The sequence below is a fragment of the Nothoprocta perdicaria genome, unplaced genomic scaffold (genome assembly GCF_003342845.1).
Source record: "Nothoprocta perdicaria isolate Ctin4 unplaced genomic scaffold, notPer1 scaffold_25, whole genome shotgun sequence".
Classification (NCBI taxonomy): Eukaryota; Metazoa; Chordata; class Aves; order Tinamiformes; family Tinamidae; genus Nothoprocta; species Nothoprocta perdicaria.
The window spans coordinates 2,466,702-2,494,684 of NW_020455477.1; the positions used below are offsets into that span (position 1 = coordinate 2,466,702).

Consider the following 27,983-nt stretch of genomic DNA (forward strand, 5'->3'; position numbering starts at 1 on the left):
AGAACTTCTTGTATCAGCTCTTGCACCCGTACCTGCCACAATGAGAAGTTGCATAAGGTTTCTTTTTCTTGTTAATTTATTCTTCTATTGTAAAGTGCTTGTTATAAGCAGGTCAATTAGCAAACACATTCCTATAAGGATTTTTTCCTTTCTCATTTAACAAAAGTTTGTTTCTAAAACTGAAGAGCAGAGCAGTATTAGTCTAAGAAGTATACAGGGCTAAATCACTGATTATGTCCTAAGTAAGATTAGTGCTGAAAACTACCGGTTTACTTCTCCCAAGCTCTTGAGTGTGTGTGTGCTGCTTTCTCTTTGCCCTTGTGGGGTGAGTTTTTACTTGGGCTTTTACTGCTTCCCATTTAGTGACTGCTTCATGAAACGCAATTGCAAATTGAACAGGTATTATTCATATGCAGAACGCATCCATTTCTCTGGTGTGTATATATATATTTTATAAATGAGGGATGTTCTTGCATGAATTAGCAGCTCTTTCATCCAGGATTTATTTTAATCTGCTAACCTTTCTTGCATCACCACTCAGGGTTTGAACGCTGATTCCTCAAAAACCCTAACACTACTATGTGAAAGGTTATCAAAATGGATACATATTTTAAAACCTAGAGCATTTCCCGCTAACCTGATGCAGACTGCACCGGGTAGCTAAAGATATTTTCATGTCATGTGTGGTTTTATGTTTTTATTTGTTATTAATTGGTTTGGAGAAAATGTGAAAGCAAGAACAAACTTGTGCAGGCTATGGGCTTTCTCACTTAATACATGGTAAAGCTGTAGGATCCCTTTCCCCTCTAGCTTGTGTTCTGTAACCCAAAAATTAGGCTTACTTATTCTCTTTTTAAGATCAAAAGTCATCAGCTACTTCCAAAACTAATAAAGTGGCCAGAAGTTGTAATGTCAATGAAATATAAGCCTAGATAATATATTTTGTTCAGTCTGGTAGTTTTAAAAGTGAAATATATTAAACAGTGTATCCCTTCCAAGCCTTTAAAAATTGAAGTAACTTTGAAAGTTTGGGAATTTCTATGAAACCTTTTCATTTTCTTTGAGTAGCTTTGCTAATTGAATGTTATATCTTCTTGCTGAGTTTTTAGGATCGCTTTGACAGGATAGAAATATCAACTACTACAGACAAACACAGATGTCATCATATTTGCTTAGAAGAATGCTAGCCTTCTATGCTTGATTTGGGGTTGAGTTCTCCTTTTACATTGTCATCAGGAGTTGAATCTTTATTCCACTTGCAGAAAACACAAGAAATATGTCCTGGTATCAGGTTAAAACAGAGTGATGTGTGCTCTGAAAATGTTCAGGCTTTCTGTCTCCTCTTTTGGTTTAGATGACCGGTTAGGCCATGGCATTTTCCATTGCATCTTGTTTGGGTGGCAGCTTCCTAGGCGTGTGATGAAGCACATCCCTGTTTTCTCTTAGCTTAGAAAGTAGGCAGGCAGCTCAGTAAGAGCCACTTGCTGTACCTTGCACTTGAGATTGAGGAAATATCAAGTATTTCCTCTTTGGGAAACCATAAATACCTGTGCGCCTCACTGTGAATGCAAGGGACCCATGCTGGAGAAACGTGGATTGCAGGCCAACTTTCTGGAAAAATGGGTAAATTTTTTATGTGAGCTCTGGATTCAGCTTCAAAACATCATGTTCTGTGTCACTGTCAAAAGTAGCTTATTGACCAGCATATGATTATTTTTATTAAGTATCTTCCAGTGACAGACTAAGAACATAAGTCTCTTCAACTGATTATTGAATTTGCTTGTTAACCTACTTAAGTTTTTTTTCTTTAATTTACCATTGCTTCTTTGCTTTTGATTTGAATATTAAAATTTAGACAGTTCCGTTTTTATTTCCTTTTTTTCCTGTGCTGCCTGATCCAGTAATTCCCTTCACGGAAGAGCTCACAGGCTTTATTTAGATATGTCTGTGGGTACTTTGCAGAACAGGTCTTGACATTGGTTGGTTCATTCAAGTCCTTCCATGTGGCTCTCATGATCGAGTGTTACAAAGAGTCCTTTGGTTACAGCAACTTTTTTAGCAAGGGGTTGAAACCAAGACACCTTTGTTTGGAGTTTTTTTAAAAATTGGTGATTTAGACAAGGATGGAATTAATCTGGTCGTACAAATATGAAGTATGTATTTGTTCTGAAAAGGATGTAGAGTTCTAAAATTAAAGAAGAAAGGTCTCTTTCCATCACGAATAAAGGAGCTTAAAGTTTTAAACACATTTTTTCCTATTAAAAATCTTTTTGTTAGGTTTTTAAAAAATAAATTAATGTTGTAAAATAAGAATATTGTAACTGCATGAAATACTCTGATATTGACACCATATATGCAATAGCTGTACAGCTGATTTCTAACTTTTTGTTTCTTTTTCCAGATCTTTTTGGATCTCCATCTAATTGACACATGTTTTCAAACTCGCTTCCGAAAGCTTCACAAGAAGCCAAAATGAAGTTGAAGCATGACATCAACCCCATTCTTCTACAGTTTATAAACTTTATAATCTTGGTGTACTCCTTCATAACATATATTCCATGGTACCTACTCTCAGGATCAAGGGAGGCTATAGCAAAATCCAAGCAGGTTAAGGCTAAACCTGTGAATAACAAGCCTGGGGGTGCATACAGGTCTGTTAACAGTCAACACTGCTTAGCTTCAGTTTTATATCCTGGATGTGATACACTTGACAAAGTTTTTAAGTATGCTAAAACTAAATATAAGGACAAAAAACTCTTGGGAACACGTGAAATATTAAAAGAGGAGGATGAAATCCAGCCATCAGGAAAAATTTTTAAAAAGGTAAGTCTACCTGCTAGATTTCTCTCTCCCTCTTTCTCCATATATATATATATATATATATATATATATGTATATAAAAAGTCTGTGTGTGTATATATACACACTATATATATAGATACAAGGGTTCAATTCAGCAAAAAAAAAAAACTGGACACAAAGTAAATTGCTTAATTTAAATAGTCATGCAAAGAATGAGAATTAGAGCATTTAACTCATCAACCAGCATTTAAAACAAATTGTAATGTTCGTTTTGCATTCTTGGGTATGTATTCTTTGTTACAGTGGGGAAATAAGTATTTATTTATATATATACACACAAATATTATTTATTTATAAATACTTTCTAGATAGGCAAGCAGATACAAAGTTTTATTTTCATTTTGGATGAATAAAATACTCTCTATTACTGTGAGCTGTAATATATGTGGAAAAAAGAATGAGTGGATGCTTATACTTAAATGTGCTTTTCTAGTGAACTTACCAGTAAATCAGTGATTTACAATTTCAACATAGTCCTTCAATCTAGGACATGTTCTGGTTTGAAATAAAGATTGCAGAAACTTTCATTGGAAGATTTTTTTCTATCCTTGTTTAAGGCAAACTACATCTTCTAAAATCTATGATCATAAGGGGCAGAAGTAATTTAAACAATAAAAAAATTTATGTTGTTTTGAGGATTGAGACTCTTTTAAGTTCAGGTCTGTGTTGTTGGTTGATGATTTATATCTGTTCAGAGGCACTTAGTAATGTAGTTTTGCCTGAAGGAGCAAATCAGATTTCATTAAGAGAATATACGTGCAGATGTGTGTTAAAGTTCAGCCCTTCTCTATTAGAAGAGCTTGCTGTCTTCATGTTAAAATAATTTTTGGATAAAATCAATTTTCCTGCAAGAGAAGCACTTCTTCATATAATAAGAATTCCTTAAATAATACAAATTTTAATTCTGGTATTTTGAGTGTTATTTTTAAAGTAGAATTGGGTTAGCATCACGATTAGGTTTAATATGAGAGAGATTTGTTCTGTTAAAATCTTTATAGCAACTTCAGTTTTTAGTTAAGATTCCTGCTAGTTCTGGAGTTAATTTCTCGGTGAAAATGAATTTCTGCTCAGAACCGCATGTCTTTGGGAGAGAGAAAGGGATATTCAGACTTTTTTGATGCACATTTTGCTGTCTCGTTGACCTGAAAAGAAATAAAACTAAGGTGATGTTGAACACAAACTAGGTTTTCCTTTTTTGTTGTTTGTTTGGCTGCCAGTAAACTTTGTTCTGTTTTTTCTAATTAGTGGTATAAAGCTTAAGCACTTAGGAGTCTTAGCCTCTTGCATAATGCAAGTAAAGTATTTTGAATGATGAAAAGCTGGAGAATGTTGATTTTCTTGAATTGCTTGTTTCTAAGTCTTCAGTTAGGTAATTCTGACTAAGCTTGACAAAACAGTTCATTATGGTTGATTGCCGTAATTGCCGGTGTATTATTTGGTTCCAGCTGGTGGCATCGTTGTGTAAATTTACTTTTGAAATTTACTTTTGAATTTTTTTCTCCATTAAGGAATGCGATGTTTTATCAATATCTCACAAAATATTGTAGCAAGTGAATAAATCTGAAGGTTTTCAAGATTCCTTGTTGATTAAAAATGTCAGGATTCTGTGAATTTATACATTTTCTACCATGCGTCTTTTATTGCTTGTAAAGTCAACCAGCCAAGGTTTGTTTGGTGAAACTTCTTAAAAAGCTATATGATAGTTCCAAATCTTTACATATAATTTGCATACCTCAAAGATATAAGCAAGACTTGTTAATTATTTTTTCCATTTCATAACTTGAACACACAGTAATGAGAATGATTGATATATTTTCAAGGTCACCTGCAAGTTCGTGGCAGGTCTGACTGTAGATCGTGGGTCTGTGTATTCAGTTGCATTACTGACTAGAAGAGGTCTGTTGTGCAGACTCCATTGGGCTAGATTAACTAATAGATCATTAACATATTGATAGGTTAAATCAATATCCATCAAAGGTGAGCCCTGTAGTGCTTAGCAGAGCTAAGGGTAGTCACAAGTCTAGATAGATTTGTTTAAAGCCAGATGATTAAGATCACACATTTAAGATCAGATACTACTATAATTTACTGTCAGTTAAAAACTACTGATGAGCCAAAAAATCTGTAATTTCTTTTTTTAAATGCTGCTGTATTGTTTGAAAGATCTGTTCTGTTGTAGTTGTCGAGTTTAATTTACCAAAGTAACAGAAATTAGTAGACATTTAGTAAAAATACTTATTTTTGCTTCCTTCTTTGCATTTTATAGTATTTCTTACGTAGCTCTTTCTGTCTTAATGACCTTTAATATTTGGATGAGAGAGCATAATTGCTATTAGTTTTATGAAATCAATGTTGAAAGTATTCCACAATGTAAGACTTAATTGGAAAAAAGGAAGTGCATAAAGAAGGGCATAAAGTTCATTCAGAAGAACATACATTTTTTAATGGAAATTAGTATAAAAAATGAAATAGCCTTTGTCTCCCTTTGCCCAGAAGGTGAACTTGATTTTGCGAGTTGCTTTGTGTGATGTTAGCTATAGATTATATTTTTATGTGTTTGTTTAATATGTGGATTTTGCTTTGTTGTTGCCATTCTGTGGGGTTTTGTTTGTTTGTTTTAAGGTTTTAAAAGCAAGAATAGAATTAGTCGAGACACTGGAGAAAAATATACATGGGGAAACGTGGGGAAAAGTAGATATAATTTTGATAGGCAAAAATGATCTTTTCAGGTCTGTTATTTTGGAAGGCTATGACCAGGAATAAAATAAGTAATTCAAATGCTTTTCGTAAATTGGAGTTTTAAGTATGTTGAAAGCTAATACACTAGAGGGCAGTATTTATCTGAATTTATTTATTAAGAAAAAATATTTCTAGGTTCTCCTCTTTCCTGATTCACTGCTTGATTTTTAGGCGTCTGTTTAATTCTCTATCTTGGGCCCTTCTCCAGCAAACATTTGGACTTTTCCCAGACTTTACACATAGGAGTAGTTATCTAGAAGGAGGATGTTGTTCAAATCATAAAATTATGCATGTATAGGACAGTTTAAAAGATTATGACACTTCAAATGAAGTTTAATGACTGCTTTTAGTAGAAAACTGCATACTAGGAACTGTATTTTTGAAAAGCTGCTGAGAGAATGGCCAAAAAGGGAAATGGGTTAGGAGACAGCTACTAAAACCTGCAAACTTCTGCAATTTGGACATGCTTTGATAGCAGAAATTGCTAGAATTTTCTATTCTGTTAAAACTTGAGAGAGGTTTTTGAAATCCATTTTGTTGACAAAATTACCCTCAAAATGTGTAATCGTTAGAAATGTAGTTATGTACCTACCAAAAAGTTTTTATGACCCACAAATTTGAAACTCATTTAAACTAGGTAAATGATGTCTGGAAAACAGAGTGGGGGAAGTGAGAGGACTTTTTTCCTTTTTTTTCCCTTTAGTTTTAGCTTACATTTATAAATAAAGTTGTGTAGACAGAGGAAAGCTTTGAGATATTTGGCCAATAAGACTGTTTGCTTTTCAAATTTGTCAAGGTGCTTGTATAACTACACAGGTAAGGTATAATAATTTAGGATCTGAATTTTCAGTGTAAAAGCTTTTGCTGATCTGCATATGAATTTGTCAAATAATCTTCAAAGAAATAGCTTATCAGTTAAAAAAAACAGTAATGTAAGGTACAAGTGTATACATGGAAATCTATGATAAGGTAGATAGTGAACAGTAAATTCACATCCATGTTTATTGTGCACAGCTTCCACTTGTGGAAGAAAAGTGAGATTGTTTAACTTTTTCCATGTGACTCTTCAGAGACGGGAATTGATCAGTAAATTCTGTTCAGGTTTTCTGTCTTGCTTTTGTCTATCAGTAAAATATGGCAAAAAGATTGTTCTGAGAAACAAATGTCGAAGGAGGAAGAACAAACAAAGGAAAGGGAATTTCCTAAGTTTTGATGGAGAAGCCATTCACTTAATGCTGTCTGGACTCCCCTTTTCTCAGTATTTTTCATAGGAATGAGCACCTAACAACATTTATATTGCATGCTAAGTCCAAGAAAGCAGATACAAAGGTTGTTTTGTACCAGCTAGCTTTTTTCATCCTTCATTCAAAATAAAATAAATGTTTGTAAAAAAATAAAAGCATATGAGTCAGGGCTTTTTAGCGTGCTTCCAAAGTCGAAAAGTGTGGTGGGAATGGTGTGTGTCCCTGATGTGAGAACAGAAAATGAAGTGGTAACATGTTGGAAATGATGATGGGGTGTGTGTGTTGTGTAACTTCCATACTTTGTGATACTACTTATTTTCTTGAATAAACTGTTAAAACTAAAGTGAGTTTAATTTCAAACTTCTGTATTTTGCTCACATACTTAGAGAGGTAGTATGGCATGCATTGAGGCTTTCTGTTTTCTAAACTGAATTCATTATCCTTTTTAGGTTATCCTGGGCAAGTACACCTGGCTTTCATATGAGGATGTATACATTAAAGCTGTTAATTTTGGAAATGGCTTAGCAGTATTGGGTCAGCAACCAAAGACTAACATTGCTATCTTCTGTGAGACTAGAGCTGAGTGGATGATTGCAGCACAGGCTTGCTTCATGTGCAACTACCAGCGTAAGTATGCATCCTTTCTTCAAGTTTGATGACTTTTATAGTGCAATCTGAAAAAAGGCCTTTTTCTTCATTTTAGGCAGTAGGAAAAGTGCATATGAATTGGAATCAGGATATAAAACATATAAAATTGCCAATCCTTATTGCACAAGGTAGTGACTCCGTACATTGTGATATTTCACAGAAAATCCTGTGTCTGTTTGCAGCTGGCTTCAGTAAATGTATCTTGCTCAATGAGTTTGTGACAGGGCACTTTACTTTCTCATTACTCTTACATCAGTACAGATTACCAGGTCTCTAAAACCAAACAAAAATCACGCATGAATTCATTGATTCAATTTAAGGAGTTGACATCAAACCTTCATCTATGTCTCCAAGTTTTATTTTAAGTGGAAATTGTGTCAGTTCTTCAATTTTGATTGGAATTAGAGTTTATCATACTCAAAATGAAGAAGATTGAGCAAGTCCTGGACTCTTTCTGTATAGCATTGTTCAGTAACTCCTGCTCTGCCAGAACCCTAAGCTGTTCCTTAACCCAAACCTTAGTCTGGTCCTGATTTATTTGCTTATTTATTCATCCTCCTCCACTGAGAAATCTATGGATTCTCTTCTTACTGCCAGGAATATGTTCACATGTCAGTGCCATTAGTGCTTCTTGGTGGCTGACTACCTACCGCGTTTAGGTTGGGTGAACTGTCAGTAGGCAGTTTCCCAGTGATGCACAGTGTCTAGGTCATCATACATTAATTGAATCTTTAACCCTAGCAGTGGACTGAGGTGGGATTTTCTTGATATCTGCTGGAATGATACTCATTTTCTTATGGATTGACTATAAAAGAAATGTGTCATTTTTTTCTAATGACACCCTTAATCCCATGAAGTCTAACTCTTCAGAACAAGAGACAGACAAATGCAGGACCAAACCCACTCCTTTTCCTTAATTGAGTAATGTAGATTGACCTGACTGTCCAGGGTGCATCTCAGTGGTGGTGAGAAAGCTTGCTGTGTCTCTTACCTAGGCTGATCTTATGCACAAGTATGTGCATAGGAGCCCTAAGCCTAATTTGTCCCTTGAGAAACCTTCTGAGTGATGGTCTCAGTGCTGTAGGGGGATGTATTTTTAAATACCCATCTCATTTTCACTTCCTGATTTCTAATTCACTTCTCTATGAGCCCATCCTGTTTAAATGAGCTAATAGAAACCTGATGAAGTTCAACCAAAGCAGATGGAGATTGCTGTGTGTGCTCTGGGATAACCCCTTGCACCAGTACAGGCTGGGAGATAGGTAGATGGAGAGCAGCTCTGCAGCAAGGGAGTCAGGACTTGTTGGTGGACAGAAAGTTAAACGTGTGTCAGCAGTGCCCCCATGCAGTGGAGGTGACCAGCAGAGTCCTGGGCTGTAGTGGCATGACTGCAGCAAGGTAGGTTCAGGGAAGCCATCCTTCCCCTCTGGCTGGGTGCTGGTGAGACCACGTCTGGAGCCGTGTGTCCAGTTTGGGTCTTAAGAGTTCGAGATGGTTCATGCTGGAGAGAGTCCAGCGGAGGCCTGCTGGGAAGGACAGGCGGTTGGAGAACATGAGGTACGTGTTTGGTAGGACAGGAGGTAACTGACCCAAGTTCAAATGCAGGAAAATCTGCATGGTTATTAGGAGGACTTTTTTCCCTGTGAGGGTAATTAAATTCCAGAGCCTAGAGTTTTTACGGAATTTCTGTCCTTGGAGATGCACAGAGCTTGACATGGCCCTGAACTGGTGGCCTGCTTTGAGCAGAGGGGAGGGCTATGTGGCTTCCATAGGTGCTTTCCAGCCTAAATTCACTTGTAGTTTTTGCCCTTTATTCTGTGAGCGACTTTTCTCCTGGAACAGAGATTTGCACAAGCTGTTCTCAGATGAGATGTCTGCCTTGTCTTTTAATTACAATTCTCACAATATATTTCTGTCAGTTCCCTGTTATCACTTTTGGGTTCTCTTAAATTCCTAGTGATTTATTCCTGGGAATAAAACAAAAATGCCTCATTTATTTTATCTTTGGAAGTGAACGATACTTGCAAATTCTAGGAATATTTCGTAATTTGAAAACATCTGACATAGTGATTGCATGGATATCGTGTTTAGAACGGTATGCATGTGTTTCTGGTTTAGCTGGACTAATGTTTTAAATTCCCTTTTTGAGACGTGCTTCAGCGCACTGCCTGACGTGATAGTTAGTGTCTTAGCTGTATGTGATCTTACATGAACTTGGCTGACTCGTGTGTTGGCAGCTGATGAGACTATCATCAGTGTTCCCGTAGCCATCTTGCCGAGCAAATTACAAAATTCGCCTTTATTTTTCTTTTAATGGAGTAGCGTGGCCAAGCATTGCTAAGTAGCTTATTAATATTAGCTTTTTTCAGTTTTCAAGCTTTGTGAGAGCAAACTGTTCTGATAGTGTTGTGACGTTCTTTCAGAATGTGGAACGTATTACATTTTATTGTAGGCGTGCAGAACTTATGCCAACATAAGCTACAGAGGCTTCATACCTTGCTTTGGAAAGAAGGCCTTTTGTACTGTAGTATTAACCTGGGGAAAATCATTTTTGTGGTAGGTACCATGTGTGCAGATAAATGAAATAGCTGTGAGCACCGCAGTCCTGCGCACATGGTTGGAAGCTAAGAAAGCCTTGCAGGAAGGACTGATGGTCTCCGAGACAGGCGAAGGAGCAGGGATAGGGGAAGACTGACAGAGACATTGCGTCCAAAGTGTCTCGTCTTCCCCTGTGTGAATTGTTGCACCAGCGTGAGCAACTAGAACCCCTGAGAACGTAATTAAATCATGGAATAACTTGGGAAGGGTTTGGGTCTGTTGTCCAATGACTGCAGCCTCAGCAGAAGGGCTGTTCTCAGGATGGAATACACCGAGACCTTCAGCAGTTTGCTTCCCCTCTCCTGGTTGATACGTGAGGCAGGATGAAATACTCGTGTTTTGTTTTCAGCTTTTCTTTTTGCAGGGCAAGGCTTTGTTCTTGCATAATTTCTTAGCAGATTTCTTTAAGAAATTCCCTGGAGCAGTATTCCTAGCATGAATTCAAATTTTGAATTTACATCTTATTCATAATATTGCTTTTGTAAAGACAAAGAAAAGAAATCCTACTCAGTATGACCGCAGTAGTAAAGGGGGGGGGGGGGGGGAAGTAATTACCTAGCCCCCTCTCAGACCTTTTCAGTACCAAGAGGGTTTTAGGTGTTAGAGAAAAGAGGGTTCCCCAGGTCAGAATGATTGCTCACTTTTCTCTCTCCCTCTGCATGACATCAGTACACTGTTTTATAGATGGTGTCTCTCCCAATTCCTCTGTTCCTATCGTGTAACTGTGAGTTGTTTTTGATGTATTTATCTTGCAGACGAGTAATTATATAAGCGGTTATTTGCGATATTAGCCTGGCGTGGCTAACGTGGTGTCTCGGGGGCGCTTGCCGGCCGGGGGAGCTGGGTTTCTGCGAGCTGCTTGTGTAGCAGAGGTCACCCCAGCAAGTCGCGGCAGCTCGTGGGAACTGCTCGAGGCGCTCCGCTCCGCTCGGCTCCCGCCGACGCAAAGCAGACACTGGGCGTGTGTCTTTGCCCTGCCACAGTTCTGAACCGTCACAGGCTGCTTGAACAAGGGGAGAAAATAAAGTAGAGGTCGACTGTTTGCTTCTTCGTGCAAGGAAACTGGCTGCTGCGTTTGCCGCCCTGAGTTAGTAGCTCTTTGGATTTTGAGTCGTTGCCCACAATGGGCTATTATCTTTCTCTGCAGTAAAGGTACTGCAGCCAAAGCTCTAACTTTCAGTAGGGTCTTTTGTTTTAATCATTGTCATGCTTAAATCTTCAGTGAACTGTGCGGATTGAAGTACAAAAGAAGTGCAGATATTTTGTGAGACAGAATTTCCAGCATTGCTGTTATAATTTTTAATGATTATAGTAATTAATCTCAACTCCCTCAAGATGTGAGCTATACTAAATTGCTATAGTCTTATTTTGTGTTGTGCTTGGAAAGTGGATAAGTACCTTCGTTTTTAAGATATCTCCCTTCCTTAACTGCTTGCTTTCTTCAGTCCTGTGTGCAACTTCCTCTCTTTCCTCGTGCAGTTCTCATAAGAATAGCAGGAAATGGAATTTGGGTTTAAAATGGTTAATATAAAAGAATACAAAGTTTTTAAGGAATAGACTGTTAGAAAAAAAATATTTACTTTCCTTGTGAGATTGTTTCCACAATGTTAGTTCTGTCTCTAGTGGTTGTGGTGATTAAACCTTTATTAACTCACTTTAAATAGATAAGAGAATGTGGCAGTCAAAGATGTATTACTGAGTGTGGGAATTCATCTCTTGATAACATGTATTGCAGTGTTTTAATAGCTTCTTACATGGAATTGTTTCTAAGCAGTGTGAAACAAAATGAATTCTAAAAAGAGAAATCAAGAAATCAGGCTCTTTTTCCTGTGGAGAAGAGGGTTGTTAAGCAGGTGAAGTATGTATTAAATTGAGAACAGATACTTGCATTTAAAATAAAGGCCATGAAGATAAGAGAGTAGGTTCAGAAGAGAATTACAGAGAATAATGTGGGTTTCAACGGATAGTAAATGATCATAGGGACAATATATGTTATTTGTTTTGTGAGCAATTGAAAAAACAATTTTCCTTTTTTTCCTTACCTTTCTTTCAGTTGTTACACTGTACGCTACGCTGGGAGGCCCAGCAATAGTACATGGGTTAAATGAAACGGAGGTGACCACCATCATTACCAGTAAAGAGCTGATGCAAACAAAACTGAAGGTCAGAAAAATGTTATTTATTTGTGAATCTTTCTCTAGTGTACCTGATTCATTGCTGTTAAATGGTCTGTGTAGCTGTAGGGAGCAGTGTAGGGAGCAGTGTAGGGAGCAGTGTAGGGAGCAGTGTAGGGAGCTGTAGGGAGCAATGACTTTCTTGCCCTTTTATAGTGCAGGCACTTAAAACAAGTTTTATATAGTCTAGTCTTCACGTACCAAAGGCATCATTAGGCTTCAGTTGGATTTGGGCTCCTGAAAGCCTCCTGAGAGCAGGTTGGAGTGGTTGCACTGTTGAAGAAATGCAGCACTGTCTGGAACAAGGCATATAAACTGCATATGAACAGCTAACCGTGGTAATACTCTTGACTGATTGTTGGGTGTCTTCCTGGCAGAAAAGTAATTCTTAAATCTGAAGACTGATGCTTGAATAGGTAGTACTGTTCTCCAGCATTGAGGATAGCTTATTAAATACTTTCATTGAAGTAGTTTAAAGACCTTCCTGTTTTATTATTGGTATGCATATTACACATAGCATGTTAGTTAAAAAGAAAATAGAATAAAGTAGTCAAAAATGTGTTTAAAAAATAAATAAAAATAAATTTGCATTATGAGAAACTGTGTTTCCTCTACCAGAGGCAATAACTGCCTTTGACTTGAGTGTCCATAGTTGTTTTAGAAGTTATGTTTTGCTCATAATGCTTAACTGCGCCTTAAGTGATCATTTTCTGTATTAACTGCTGCATATTTTAAACAGCCCAGTAATCAAGAAGCCACATAGGCATTATGGGAGCTCAGGGTTGCCCAGGACATCTTTTGTCCGTGTTGTACAAAAGTGGAAGGTCAATCACCTCTACAAATCTTGCCTGTCTTATTTGTAGGTGTTTCTTGAAGTAAACCTCAGATTGGTAAATACTTGGGGAAAAAAAACTTCAGGAATTCTAAGTGCTGAGTTCAGCTAGTCTCGCACACCTAAGGGCAGAAAGCTTCCAACCTGACAACTGTCTGACCTAGATGAGGTTGTTACCCAGTATTTTAAATCCACTGACGTTTCAAATCAGCGTTTTGGTTGCATGCAGTAGAGATACCGTTTTTCTTGATGGCCCCACCTTCATGTGCTTTCTGAATAAACGCTCCTTTCTGCAGGAAATCGTTTCCCAAGTTCCGCGGCTGCGACACATCATCACGGTGGACGGGAAGCCAACCACGTGGGCCGAGTTCCCCAAGGGCGTCATCGTTCACACCATGGCTTCTGTGCAAGCCATGGGCGCCAAAGCTGACAGCGGTGCGTCCCCTGCTTCCCAAGGGGATCATCATCATCATCATCATCATCTCTCTCTGACCCTGTTGAGTAGATCTGGGGAGATTGCAGGGCTTGGAAAACTGTGCAATGATTGACCCTTTCTGATATACTTTATTTATAGTTTACAAAAAACAAACAAACAAACAAAAAAACCCAGTAAACTGGAGTCATGATTTAATGAAAACTGACTTCTCTATAAACAAGCTTGAAAAATAATTTTTAGGATAAGCTTTGGGTTGGGATAGACATTTACAGTTCTGTGGTGAATGACATGAGTAATTTGCAGCTGTTTTAGATCTTGTTAAATTCACAAAGAAAATGTAAAATAGCTATTTAAATCTAGATAGATTCAGAACTCACTTTCTTTTATTACATTTCTGAAAATATCATTGCTATGTAAAATTATTTAATTCTATTTTCAATTGATCAAACTTTTTAGAATTAGAAATTAATTGTCAGTAAGAATTTAATTTTGTCTCTAAAGTTGCTAAAACTAGTGTTTTAAGATTTAGTTTTATTCAGGGGTTGCTTTCTTGTTCTATGTGTTTTCAGAATCTTTTAATCACTGAAGGCATGTAAATATCCCATGTAATTCTCTTGTAGAAGCTGGTGGGGGGTTAATCCATCTATTGATTTCAGGGAAAAGTCCACATGTTCCCCACATGGGGGTTCTTTAGCTCTCTGCTTCTTTAGAAGATTGTCTTCCCCTTTTTGATGTGCCAGTTCTCTGTACTTATAAAACTCTTTCAGACAAAAGCCGAAGAACAAATTACCACTCTAATTTATGAGTAGCTCAAGATTTGTTGATCCGAGTGCTGTGTAAAATGAGATATAATTCTTCTTCAGCCTTTTAAATATTGCACACTCTAAACTGTAATAAAGGAACATTACATTTGTCAAGTCACCCATTTTTTGGAATGCCATAATTTGGAATATGTGTATTTTGGAAATTACGGAGTACTACAGTTAAAATTGCTCATGGTCAAATATTTTCAGTTAGTATTATAATAAGTAAATGTGATCATTTTATACTTCCCCCTCCCCTTATTTTTTATATGGAATTTCGTGGCTCAGTGAGTGGGAAACTATTAGCAGTATTTTCTCTGTTCTCCTTTAGTGGGTATGTTGTGCCACAAGCATTGCACATGGTGTATGGCCAGAGGAGAGTTTGCATAATGATTCTCTTATTTTCTTCCTCTTGGTGTAAGAATGAAAAGAAAAAAAAGCACTTTATAGTTATTTTTACATAAAGTACGTAAATGCTTTAATCCCTTTTAAAGCTATTGAACTTTTCTTAAATATTTCCAGATTTGGGATCTCCAGTTGGCTCAGTAGCTCCCTGCCACGTGTGCTGTGAATGAGCCAGAGTGTTGCCACTCTGCTGGGGAAGCTCAGGATGAAATAGCTCTCTAAATGAGGATTTACCTAGAGCTTGCTGAAATTAGTGTAACCTGCCTGAAAGGTGGGAAGCTCAGTGGTTCTGGAGGAGAAGTGAAAGCTCTGTCCCATTTTCACTCTCCTCTGCAGGAACACAGGAAGCATGGAGGTCTGCAGAGACCAATTTTTCTATCCCAAGTCACTCAAAGCTAATGCAAAGAAGGCACTTAAACTCAACCATAATCTTTTAAACTGAAAGCAAAACTTAATAGCGATGGTTACATAGTTATATACCAGAACAATTGCAGTCCTAGTATTTAATATTTTCTGATTTGAAAGGTTTTCCACACATTCTCTTTTACAATAAAGATTATTGGAAATTACAGGAAACAAGCAGCCGGCGAGGCCTGTTCCTTCAGATATTGCAGTGATCATGTACACAAGTGGATCCACAGGAATTCCCAAGGGAGTTATGATCTCCCATTGCAACATAATTGCTGGTATAACTGGAATGGCTGAAAGGATTCCTAATTTGGGGTACGTACCAACAATGCTTCTGTGTACTTGGATATAATTTTAGATTATCTGTTTTATAAAGCTTTGTCTGTGACACCACACTGCTACACGCTGTCTGAGCATCTCCAAGTACTGCGTTGGATGACATCATTTTTCCATGTGCTGCTTTTTCCCTCATCTTTCTGAGTGCTTGTCTTTGGAGTGCTTTGTTTTGGATGAGTTTGCTAAGAAAACACGCAGTTGAACTCTCTATCTCCCTGCCCCTTGGTCTGGTTTACGTTCTCAGATTGCAATTTGAGGAAAATAAGTCATCCTCATAGTCTTGTCTAGTTAAGTGGCTCCTCAATGTCAGAAATGCAAGCTGTTCCCAAAGCACTCCTGCTATGAGCTCTTCCACATTTTTCAGAGGAATTACTATAGGTTACTTGCTTATCTGTAGAGTATTTTTACCTTTCAGTTGAAAATATTACCTCACTGAGAGAGAACTGAAAGACAAATGGCAATGTTCCGTTCGGAGTAACTTTGAGAATATAAGAACTAAAGCCAGTGCACAAAGGGAATTGCAAACGACTCTACATAGTACTTACATCCCTTAGTGTTAAATTATGTGATTTTTTTTTCTGTGTGTTATTTTTTTAATATCAAGTGCAATATTGAATATTTTAAAGTATTCAATATCTGCTGTTTATTTAATTTAACTCTTTACCGGTACTTGACCTAAATTCTTCAGCTCAAAGGGCATCTTTCACTTTTTCTAGTTCTTTGGTAAGCTCTGTGTGAATTCAGCACACTGACTTCCCTGAGGACTCTAATCGGTCTCTTTTTTAACAATTCTTCACAGGGAAAAAGACATCTATATTGGCTATTTGCCCCTTGCTCATGTTCTGGAGCTGAGCGCTGAGCTTGTCTGTCTGTCCCATGGGTGCTGCATCGGCTACTCGTCCCCTCAGACATTAGCTGACCAGGTATGTTGCTGATGTACGCTAAGTCCATTTAGTAAAATATTAGTCAGCTTAGAGATAATATTTCTTTCTAACTTATTATTATTATTTTACAATTTATGAAAAGGAATTTTGGTATTTATAACTATTACTGTGAACTAGTTTTAACTGCTAAAAGATAAATGTAAAGGATAACTTGCAAGATATACTGTGTAATTTTGCTTTATATGTTAATAAACTTGAATATGACCTTCTCTTAACTTATTCTTCAGTCTTCTAAAATAAAGAAAGGAAGCAAAGGTGATGTTACTACACTTAGACCAACACTGATGGCAGCTGTCCCAGTAAGTAACTTAACAATGAATCACTTTTAAAATATAATTCATAATTCAAATTCATAATTCAAACAACAAAATGAATGCAATTATCAACAAAAATGAAAAGGTAGAGTCCTGGAAGTTGTTAGCCTAGAACCATATTTTCTGCTTGAAAAAAAAAAAAATATATATATGTAGGCATAAATTGCTATGTGAATATCTAATTTGGAAAAAAAAATAGCTACAGGTTTTAGATTGACACATCAATTAAATGTTTGTGGCAGTAAACACTATGTGTGCACATATGTGTATATATGTGTAAACAGAATTTAAATGCAACCCTTGTGCCATGATGAAGATGGCTCATGGCATACACTTTCCTTCTTTTTTTGATGATTTAAGGAGCACTAGAGACAACCTGATTAGACCTTTTGCGGGAAGAGAAAATACTTTTTAAACCTCATAGCATCTTGAAGATGATAGCTATTGATTTAGCAGCAGGCAGCATTTCACAGTAATTTCAGTGGAGTGCAAAGGGCTAATTGGGAGATGTATGGACTCTCACTCATATAGTACTCCATAGGACTTTATATACTTGTTTTCCTCAGTTTCCCTGTTGATTTTGCTGTCCTTTAGCAATGGACTAAGCAGCATCTGGGAGCAATTTGTCATTTGAAATATACAGAATTTGTAGGTCGTGTTCCCTTTTTGTTATATTGAATTTAAGATTACTGATGCTTTAAGTTGAAATTAATCCTTTTATGTAACTAGGAAATTATGGACCGAATCTACAAAAATGTCATGAATAAAGTGAACGAAATGACTACTTTCCAGCGGAATCTATTTATATTGGCCTACAATTACAAAATGGAACAGATTTCCAAAGGCTACACTACCCCACTCTGTGATAGGTAACTTAAATTTTATATTTTAATGGCACAAAAAAAAGGAAAAAAGATCTAAGCCTTACCGCATGATCAGAGCCTGTATTTTTGAAAGCTTCCAGGTTTTCCTTAAATGTCATAAAGTTTATCTGAGGTTGGTGAGAACTTTCAGTTCGGATGTGAAATTAGCTTGCCTCTTGTTTTGATTTTAAGCCACAAATGCACATTCTTTTCTTTGTGTTTTAGCCTTATTTTCCGGAAAGTCCGAATGCTGCTGGGTGGAAAAATCCGTATCCTGCTCTGCGGAGGAGCTCCACTGTCTGCAGCAACTCAGCGATTTATGAACATTTGTTTCTGCTGCCCTGTGGGACAGGGCTACGGACTGACCGAGTCGGCTGGAGCCGGAACGATCACTGATGGTTGGTGCTGCTGCATCCTGCTGAGTGCTGTCATCTGTGCTCAGTGCTCTGCTGGCAGAAACTTTGCTCTATTTGCTTTGTTTGTCACCAAAATAATTAGGAAGTCATGGGAAGTTGTTGTAATCGTAAATTTACATATCTGTAGGAGAGCTGATTTTGACACGTTGTGCTAGATCCGGTGATCTGCATGTAAGACAATTTTCACGTTTGAGGTGGAGAAATTTGTAATGGGATTTTGGCATTCTTGTACTTAGGAAATAAACTGAAAATTTAATTTGGATAAGTATACTAGTGTGTATATATATATATATATTTTTTTAGTGTATATGACAAAAATAGGGCATAATTTCCTTCGTTTGTGGTGGAATGAAAAACTTTACCGTTGAGGAAGCATTCTTCATCCCACCACTTCCTGCTTTACAGTATAAATAAAACCAGAATGTGTTTACATTTGAGGATTTCTCTCTTTTTTTTTTTTCCCTCTCCCTGTCCATCTGCAATGTGTGCAGGGAATCTGAGTGACATTTTGCGCTGTTTCAGTAGTATCAATGAAAACTGGTCACAATGAAATACAGCACGAAATACTGAAGCTCCAGGTTTAAAAACACAGATTTTAAGGATTAGCTAATTCAATTATGTTCTTAAAAATGAGCTCCATTCTGCATATAAGGAAAAGTCTTTCATAACCACAGAACTGTGATCACTTAGTTTTCATTATTCTTTGGATAATGGGAAACTTAAAGCAGACAATTTTTATGTGTCTCTCTTGGTAGGATGGAATTATTTTGCTCAGTAGTGGAACTATTAAATATTCCCTCATTTATTTTTTTTCTCCATGCTAAGTTATATTAAAATATAGGACGTAGACATGAGAAGGTGAACTAAAATACAGAATCATTGTATCATATTAAAATATTGCTCCTAGCTTTATAAGATACAGACTTAATCTGCATTATTTTGGTAAATCACTTTTATTTACTTTGAAAGATGTGTGGGAAGAATTAAACTAAAGTAAATAGTAGTTAGCTTTTGCTAGATGAAATGCATGATAATAAAGATTTTTCTAATCAGTTTCGGTAAAGTTTTTTTCTGAAAAAAATTTCCTTTTGAATTCTAGTTTGGGACTACACTACAGGGAGAGTGGGAGCACCTTTAGTCTGCTGTGAAATCAAATTAATGAATTGGGAAGAAGGTGAGAATTTCTATATGCAATTACATTCCAGTGTGTTTGCAAGAACTTTATAGAGCCTTTTACTGGGCTTTGCTCTCTTAATGGCTTTGTCTAATGTGTAAATTAAAATTGCTGCTTGTGATGTTAGTTTGTGATGCATCTTAGGTCCAGGAAGGAACAGCTAGCTGATGTTAAGGTAAGTGGAAGACTTACTTCAGAAAGCTTAAGCCTTCTGTTTATTGAAAAAGAAGTGGCTAGGTTGTCTAGATAACTTCAGATCTGAAGACAGAAAACTGATACACGTGCTTTAGGCGGAGATGATAAAAAGATGACGGGGTTGGTTCAATTCTGTTTTGCTGTTCCGCCATAGAATAAAGTTAATCTGCTGCATTTCAGTAGTACTAATTGAAAGACTATTTTAAACCCCGTCTTTTACCTATGCAAGTTTGATGTGAGATGGGCTGGTGAGCATAAAATCAATTTCTCAGCAATTTTTAAATTTGTATATAATTAGGCAGAAGGTATCAACACACACATGACATTTTGAATAGGTTATTATGACTTTTTTGCTGTATTGTTTCTTTCAAGTCACACTGTCATTGTATATGCACGTACATGTAAAGAGCATCCTCCCCATTCTGATCCAGGCTAGTATTCCTGTAGGAGGGGATGTGATGACTCTTGTCTATTTGGATTTTCTACAAAACTGTTTGATTAGGTTTGAAATGTCTTTAGATAATTTCTTTTCCTTGAGACTTTCATGTTTTGGAGAGTAGAACTACATAAAGCTTAGAGGAGTTTGGGGCTAATTGCAAAATATAGAGTTTTGTTTTGTTTTATTTTTTTCCCTAAATGTATGAAGTAAAGTTATTCTTTATATTCAAGCTGCATGACTTCGATACAGAATGTTAATCTTGGTAGAAAGATTGCACAGATGTTGTATTTGACCTGTGTGTGTGAGAGAGAAATTCACTGTTAGTAAACACACATGTTAAATCTCTATATGCTGAAAGGAATTAGACCTTTCTTTGCTTTTACTGAACTATTTTATGTAGTATTTTCAAGCAGTACAATTGACAAAGGACTCCTTGAAGTGGTTTATTTTTATTATTTAAATATGTAAATAACAGGAATTCTGGCTTTGGACTATGTTTTTAGCTTTTATTAACTTAAACCTGTATTTTTAGGTGGATATTACAACACTGATAAACCGTATCCTAGAGGTGAGATTCTTATTGGAGGGCAAAATGTAACTGTGGGCTACTACAAAGATGAAGAAAGAACCAGAAAAGATTTCTTTGTTGATGAGAATGGACAGAGGTGGCTCCATACTGGAGACGTTGGAGAGTTTCATCAAGATGGATGTCTAAAAATTATTGGTGAGTTATGGGAAATTCAGATATGTGTGTGTTTGTGTGTGCATGTGTTTATTTTAAAGTATACATGCACATGTGCAAACATGCACATTTCTGAGATATTAATGTTAATATCCAGAAATGTACATATGTTGACATGCAGTCAGAAGCTTTACTATATCTTCCCATGAAAATACTGATATCTTAACGTAATCTCAGTTGTTTTTTGAAGATAATTGCCCTAACTGCTTTCTTATAAGACAGCTCTAACCCTGACTCAAATATTTAGTGAGATTAATAATTAGAAAGTTAAGAAATGTAGGCAGACTTGAATTAGATGAGGTGTATTTAATTTTTATAGTTTATATATATAAAAACTATATGCTTATATATATATAAGCTACATGTTTATATATATATATATATATAAACTATATAGTTTATATAGTTAAGCTCCTAATACTCTGACATTTGTAGACACAAAAAAATAGATATCCTAATAACTACTGTGTGCCTTTCTTGAAGTCAGTGGGTAATTCAGGGTGATCATTAATCTTGAAAATAGACCTGCAACTAAAATTTTTAGTCCTAAGCTTTTCTGTTTTGTTTAATGGGCCAGATTTTAGGTGTGGTTATAGCTGCCTTGTGCTGGTCTAAAAGATAGGACAATCGCAAAACTACCTTGCCTAGCTGCAGGGAGAAGCAAGCAGTGTTAGAGCCGAGGGAGAGGTAGACCAGTTGCCATCACAGCGGGTTGGATAAAGCCCTGTGCTTTTGTTTGTGCATAGCCCCCTGAAAAGCAATAAACTCAAGTAATTCAAGCTTAATTTTCAAATTTGGCCGCTGTTTCAGATAACAGATGGATAGATGCTCTTTAAATAGGGTTTTAACATAAGAGTAAATAATAAAATGTCACCAGATGCTGTGTCTCCTGTATTAAGTATCTGAGCTAAACATCACAAAATTTATGTTTCCAAACAAACACTGCCTTTTACATAATCCTAGTTGAATTTTATTGATATACTAGAGTTATCATATGGAAGATGCTGTTCTAAAGTCAGAAATACATGTAAATCAAATGTGGATCATGTATCCCTTACCTAGGGGACAGATTGTTGGAATTTGATATTAAATTTGCTTGATGTAAGATGACCCATGTTTGGGAAATATATTTTGGTGATTTTCAGAAAAGGATAAAGTCAATGTCTCTATTCTGAAATTAACATAAAAACTTTTTTTCCTTTTTTTTTTTCCCCCCCCCTCCCCCATAGATCGTAAGAAAGACCTTGTAAAACTCCAGGCAGGAGAATATGTTTCTCTTGGCAAAGTAGAAGCAGCTTTGAAGAATCTTCCACTGGTAGATAATATTTGTGTCTATGCAAGCAGGTAAGAGACAGCTGATGTTTTGAGGCAGCTGTATTCTTTTGTCTGTCCTACTGAAGCCATAAAATATTTTACCAATCAATTTGGAAGAATATTTTTTACCGATTGAAAAATTATTTATAATACAGTGAAACAAATTTTTGGTAAAAGTAAAGCAATTGGAATCTTACTTACTTTTCCTTTCCAACTTTTCCTTCATCCTTTATAAAATGCTCACAATGAGTCTCCCTCACTGGCATTTCCCCAATTTAAAAAATATTTTAGCTTTGATTGTGCTTGTAAGAGACATCTCTCGAGCACTTTAAGAATGATATTATCTTTAGAACTGCAAGCACACTTTGTTTGTTGCTTGATCACATTTTAGCTGTGATCTGCTCTTGAGGAAGTACTTTTGAGGAGATAGGAGCAAAATTTTCAACAGTCCAGAAGCTGGATTGTGTATTAAAAGTATTTTAGCAGCAGGAGCAATGAAGCTTGATATAAAACACAGTCAAAATGCTATGTAAATACTAATACTAAACACAATTAATAACAGCAATCAAATGTCCTTTAAATTTCCTGATTATGCTAACATGCAAACATGTGTTTTATTTCTAGAATTTCCTAGCTTGCTATACAGAGAGATATGACAGTAACTTATTGTATAAATATATTTTAAAAACTATTGTTTCCTTGCTGTCCTGTTTAGAATGTCATTTTTTAGCTTCCAAATTATCAGAAATATTCTAATTGATAGGGTGTCCAAAATACCATCCACTTAACTCTGAAGGCCAGGAGTCATAATAAGGAGAAAAGTAACTTTTTGTTCACCTGGTTCTCTGTGTTTTATTTTAGTTGTTAGTAGTCACCATACAAGCTTACAGTTCTGACAGTTTCAGGAGATGCACTGGACATTCTGCTGCTCAGAACGTTTTAACTTTCATTAAATTTGTTTTTCATTGTCGTTTACCCTGTATTATTAGTGGAGAGAGCTTTTGCTGCATACCGTGATTTCTGCTACTCTAGAATTCAAATTCTGGTACACGTGTCAATTTTTTTGATTCGCTTCTCAACATAACTTGGAGAAATAAATTGGCTATTCAAGAGCTGGGTATTAATTTAGAGTAAGCAGGAGAATTCAGCTCTTTTAGTGGCTTTACTCTGCAGAGTAGCACTTAATAGCGCTTAAATATTATTGAGAGTTGTATTTGCCTTTGCAAAACTTTAAGTGTTTGTTGTTTATATATGTATATATATGTATTTCATACAAAAAAAAAATTATTATATTACTTGCACAGTCAACTCCACATATTTGGAGTATGTGCCTGTTGAGAGCTTGAAAACTTAAAACAAGTCAACCACTTACTGAATGAACAGCTCCTTCTCAATAACAAAGATAATGAATTTGTGGCTTAATCTGGTTCTGCATTACTGCAAATATCCCACTAACTTGTATCTGGTACACTGAGTGTCTGAAGTGAAGAGTCTTCTGATCCATCTTCCAGTAGAAATTAGGAGAGAAAACTGTTCTGCATTGTGGAGACTTTTAAAAGGCTATTTTTATTTTTGGACTTACCCTACCTTTAAAATGAACTACTACTTTGTAGGTATTTTTATTTTCTCTAGTGTGTGGTCAAAAGATACAGAAGGAGGACCCTGCAGATCGGGGTTCTTCCTACTTACGCAGCTGGGTGTACACACAGTGCCCTGGCCAAGTTTGTCCTCTTGTCTCAGTACTGTCATGGTGATGGTCCAGTATTTGGAAAGACTTGGAGATTAAAATGTACTCATCAGAGATGCTCATCTTTGATAGTCCATGTCTTGCATATTAATTAAAAATAGGAAAACCTTTAGACATTTTTGAGGTAATTTAAAAACAGAGCCCAAATGCATTCATGATGATTTCTCTGCTGCTGCTTTATTTATTTTTAATACTTTCATGTGTATAATCTGGTATAAGTGACTGAGTAATATATGTTCTCTGAATGATGGTCCATATGCACACTTCATTGTGGGTATATATTTACCTCAGCAATGTGAGCCAAGAGACTTTGGGTTAGCAGTGCCTACAATCTCTCCTGTATCCCGTCTCTCCTTGTACTTTGCCTGGATGAATCTTTCGTACAGGAGGAGTAGTTCATTTGTACATCTTAGGTGTTTTACTCCCGCAAGCAAAAGGAGCAGACTGCTCTTCTACTTGTGGGTTAAATCTGTGACTTGACCTTAGAAGTCAAGTCAAGCTTGACCAGAGCTTGGCTTGGGGTGCCAAGTTCGGCTGAGCATGGAAGCAGCAAAGCAAAGGTGTCTGTGCAGTATCACTGCTCCAGAAGTTACCTGTGTTGACTGCTTCAGGCAAAGCACTTGAAGAAGAAAATGCTTCCTAATAAAAGGGCATAACTCTATTTCAGAAGAGATTCCTGCAACTTTATCCGCTATTTCTCCTATGCAAGACATGCTCACATGATCTCAAGCATCACCTCCGGAAACTTAGATTGGTTACTTAGGGAATGAGTAAATGCAGGATGAAAAGCAAGGAAATTTGAAGTGGGAGGGTCACAAAGCGTTGAGGATTAGGCTTTACAGAATAAATAATACCTGCACGCAGGGTCACCCTAGATCTCTCTTATGCCAGTCTGAGGGCTGCGCTTGGGTAGGTTTCCAGGAACAGCAAGGGAAGGTTGTTCAGTGGATGTCTTCTGCAGGAGAAATTTTTTACTGAAGTTTCTTTGTATGGAGAAGATAACTAAGAACCAAAATGATGAAGATTGCCTCCCTCATGCTGTTGTTAAGACTTCAAAGGTTGGAGAAGCGATGAAGTTCAAGATCTGCAGCAGCAACAGCAGCAGGGAGGACTTAGAGTCCTTTCTGTTCTTTATACAGATGAGTCAGGATCAGATACGCTCTGGAGGTAAATATAAGGTTGCAGAGATAGTGATACCAAGACTTCTTAGGAAAAAAAATAGAAAACAGAAAAAATAGATTAAAAATAATATAAAAATTAGAAAAATAGTAGAAAAAAATTAGAGAAGCAAAGACCGAAGAGTAAGATGCAAGTAGTAAGCAATACTGAGGCTAATATGAAGATCTTTCTGTAAGTTTATTAATAGCAAGAGGAAGGCCGGGAGCTAGGAAAGGGGCCAGGCCTGTCCAAAGGTGGTATGAAGAAAGCCTATATTTGTAACGGACTTTTGTTCAAGCAAAACAATGTTCTCAGATGCCATTGCAATTAATACAACTGACACTGAAGAAAACTTCACTGAAGAAAATTGCAGTGTAACCTAGAGAGTATGTAGAGTTAATATTTTAGAATCGTACTGGAAACTTTAAAGAATGAGCTAAAGTAATCTTCATCAACATCTGATTGTTGACTATATGAAAAGTCCCCTGACTTAAACTGCAGAGAGCGTGAGCCACAGCCCTGAGGAACACCCACTGCAGCGAAGCATCAACATTAGCCTTTGTCTGACGGTGGGTGGAATGTCAGAAGGCCATCTGTTAGATGTAGCTCATCCAGCTTCAGGGCAGCTGAATGATTTAGGTTATTATCCGAGATCCCTTTCAGCTCTCCAAATTATGATCTGCATCGTTAATACGTGTAGAGTTTCCATGGGAGATTCTGTTTAGTTTTCCCCTGAACTTTATGCCATTTGACAAATTTTGAATATGTGCTTCAGGGTGAATTATCCTTCAGTTTTGCAAAGGCTTTGAGATCACACCTCCATCTATTCTAGCCATATGAGGCCAAGATTATGAACAGCTGAATGAGTGTATGCACGTTCACTTGAAAGGGAAAGGGAGAGAGAGAGAAGTTGCTTGCCTTACAGAAAGAGGCTTGCTTTAAGATGCGCTGTACATATGCTCATTCCACAACCTGCTTTCCAACTCCTCTTCGCTGCAGTGCACTATTCCTCTACAGTAATTGAATTCTGCAGTTGAGAGGAAACTGAGGTAGGGAAGCTGCACCCCAGTCTTCATACCAGGATGCAAAGCATGAGCAGAGGCAGGGCCTGTTGCCATCGTGTGGGCAAAAGCTTTCCCCAAAGCTTTGAGCATGAGGCACAGTGGAATATGCATATGGACAGCACACCTTGCAGCAATCCAGGTGCTGTAAGGTAAGTAACTTGTCTTTCCACTTAATTTTAAGCAGGCAAAAGTGATTTTTGTGAGAGATTTTTGGAGAGAGTACCAGGTGAACAAAAGACAGCTGCTAAAGAGTAGTATCTCTGTGCGAAATGCAAACCCTCCAATTTATGTTGGATAATAACATATTATTACTGAAGTTTTGTTAATTTTGCAAAATTCATACTAAAGTACATTATACTTCTCAGTTTCCATTCTTATGTCATTGGATTTGTTGTGCCAAATCAAAAGGAGCTTGTAGAACTAGCTCGAAAGAAAGGATTTAAAGGAACTTGGGAAGAGATCTGTAACAGTCCCGAGATGGAGAAGGAGGTACTGAAGGTGCTAGCTGAGGCCGCCATGGCAGGTGAGTAGCCAAGTGGCTGGTGTTTGCCTTGTAGTGAGTACTGTGTGGGAAGCACGTGCTCTAAAAAATGGCCTGATGCATGTATATTTCCTTACACGTTCATAGCCTATATGTGAAGTGAATTTTCTCATTAAAAACAGTCATCCCTAAGTCTTTTCGAGATCTGTGGTGTACCTACCAGTACCCTGAGGATGCTCTGGGTGCCATGCAGAATTAAACTTGTGCATGGAAAAAATTAAGGCATGGTTTGAATATCTGTATAGATAGATAGATGACAATATAAATAGGAGCAACATAAATACCTAAACCTCTGTGATTTATTTTAGTAGTTCTGTGGGAACTGGAGAATAATTGCTGATAGATTCTGTGTCTACTTGTGGCAAAACTGTAGTTTTTGGAGCTCGCCATGGGGGATTTGCAGAGCCCCCTCAATCCATTGGTGGTGTTAACATTGTTAACATAACATGTATTTTTTTTGTGTGAGAATATAATTCCTACTCTTTATGGTTATTTATGGAAAAAAAATTATTACATTCTAAGCCTTTTGTTCAAAATGTTTGTTTTTACAGCTAATCTGGAAAAATTTGAAATACCCGTGAAAATTCGTTTGAGCCCTGAACCTTGGACCCCAGAGACTGGTCTAGTGACAGACGCGTTCAAACTAAAACGCAAAGAGCTCACAGCGTACTACCAAGTGGACATTGATCGAATGTATGGGAAAAATGTAAAATAATTCCTTTTCTGCACCACTTTGCTACAGTGAGCTTGGATCAAATAGGAAATACTTGAATCATCTGTCTCAACACTTGAGATCAACACAGAAAACCACCATTCCTCATTTGCAGCTTAAACTGTTATTTCTGATAACACCACCATTATGACTGACAAGTTTAGTAAAATGTTACGGCAGCAAACTTGTGTCTGTCTCCTTTTTTTCCCCATTTTTCTCTGCTATCTTGTCAGTCTGTGGGTTTTCCTAAGTCTTTTTGGGAAGCTATGATTTTGAAGCCTCAAGTTTTTAAACGTTTATAAATCCTGTATAATGTTTTGTTTGTATCTTTAAAGTTTGGATGTATATATAGAGAACTTGGCTATAGAAAAAAATGGTTATACTGGGGGCGTTTTTACCTATTATTAAAATATAAGAAGGTATAAATGTTGTGAAATTATGTAAATTGAACATGCTTATAAATTTGATCACTGAACAGAGGACCAGGTTGTTTGCTGCTGTGCCATTGTTCTGTAGAAAATGGAGTAAAGAAAATGTGTGACATTCCAGCTTGAGTAATACACCCTCATTATGTGCCTAGTGGTTGGTTTTGCTTTCATCTGAAATGAAAAGATGGTCAAGGCACAGCTCTGCATGAAAGGCAGGTACTCTTGCAGGTGAGCAAGCTTATTTAATGCGAAAGATGCTATTAACACAGCAGAAGTTACACCTTGGAGGACAGAATACAGAAATCTTTGAACTTTTCTAAGACCATTTCATATAGTTGTTGAATTTTTCAGAGCTAGTAAAAACTCTGAAGTTTGGCAATGTCTTTTTAGCAGAGGAACTGTGACAAATTGCCTCTTTTTCACGAGATTTAGACATCACACCAATTT

General features: G+C 36.8%; 1 protein-coding gene across 1 annotated transcript; it reads left to right on the forward strand.

The window, feature by feature from the left end:
* ACSL3 (acyl-CoA synthetase long chain family member 3) lies at positions 1 to 27,957 on the forward strand. Its single transcript, XM_026040084.1, has 15 exons — positions 1 to 57; positions 2,402 to 2,823; positions 7,295 to 7,472; positions 12,145 to 12,254; positions 13,394 to 13,532; positions 15,314 to 15,464; positions 16,285 to 16,408; positions 16,657 to 16,728; positions 17,473 to 17,612; positions 17,832 to 18,004; positions 19,122 to 19,196; positions 20,363 to 20,554; positions 21,802 to 21,916; positions 26,221 to 26,378; positions 26,948 to 27,957. The coding sequence occupies exons 2-15, from the start codon at positions 2,431 to 2,433 to the stop codon at positions 27,109 to 27,111; spliced, it is 2,184 nt and encodes a 727-aa protein (XP_025895869.1). The 5' UTR covers positions 1 to 57; positions 2,402 to 2,430; the 3' UTR covers positions 27,112 to 27,957.
* Positions 27,958 to 27,983: the final 26 nt, after the last annotated feature.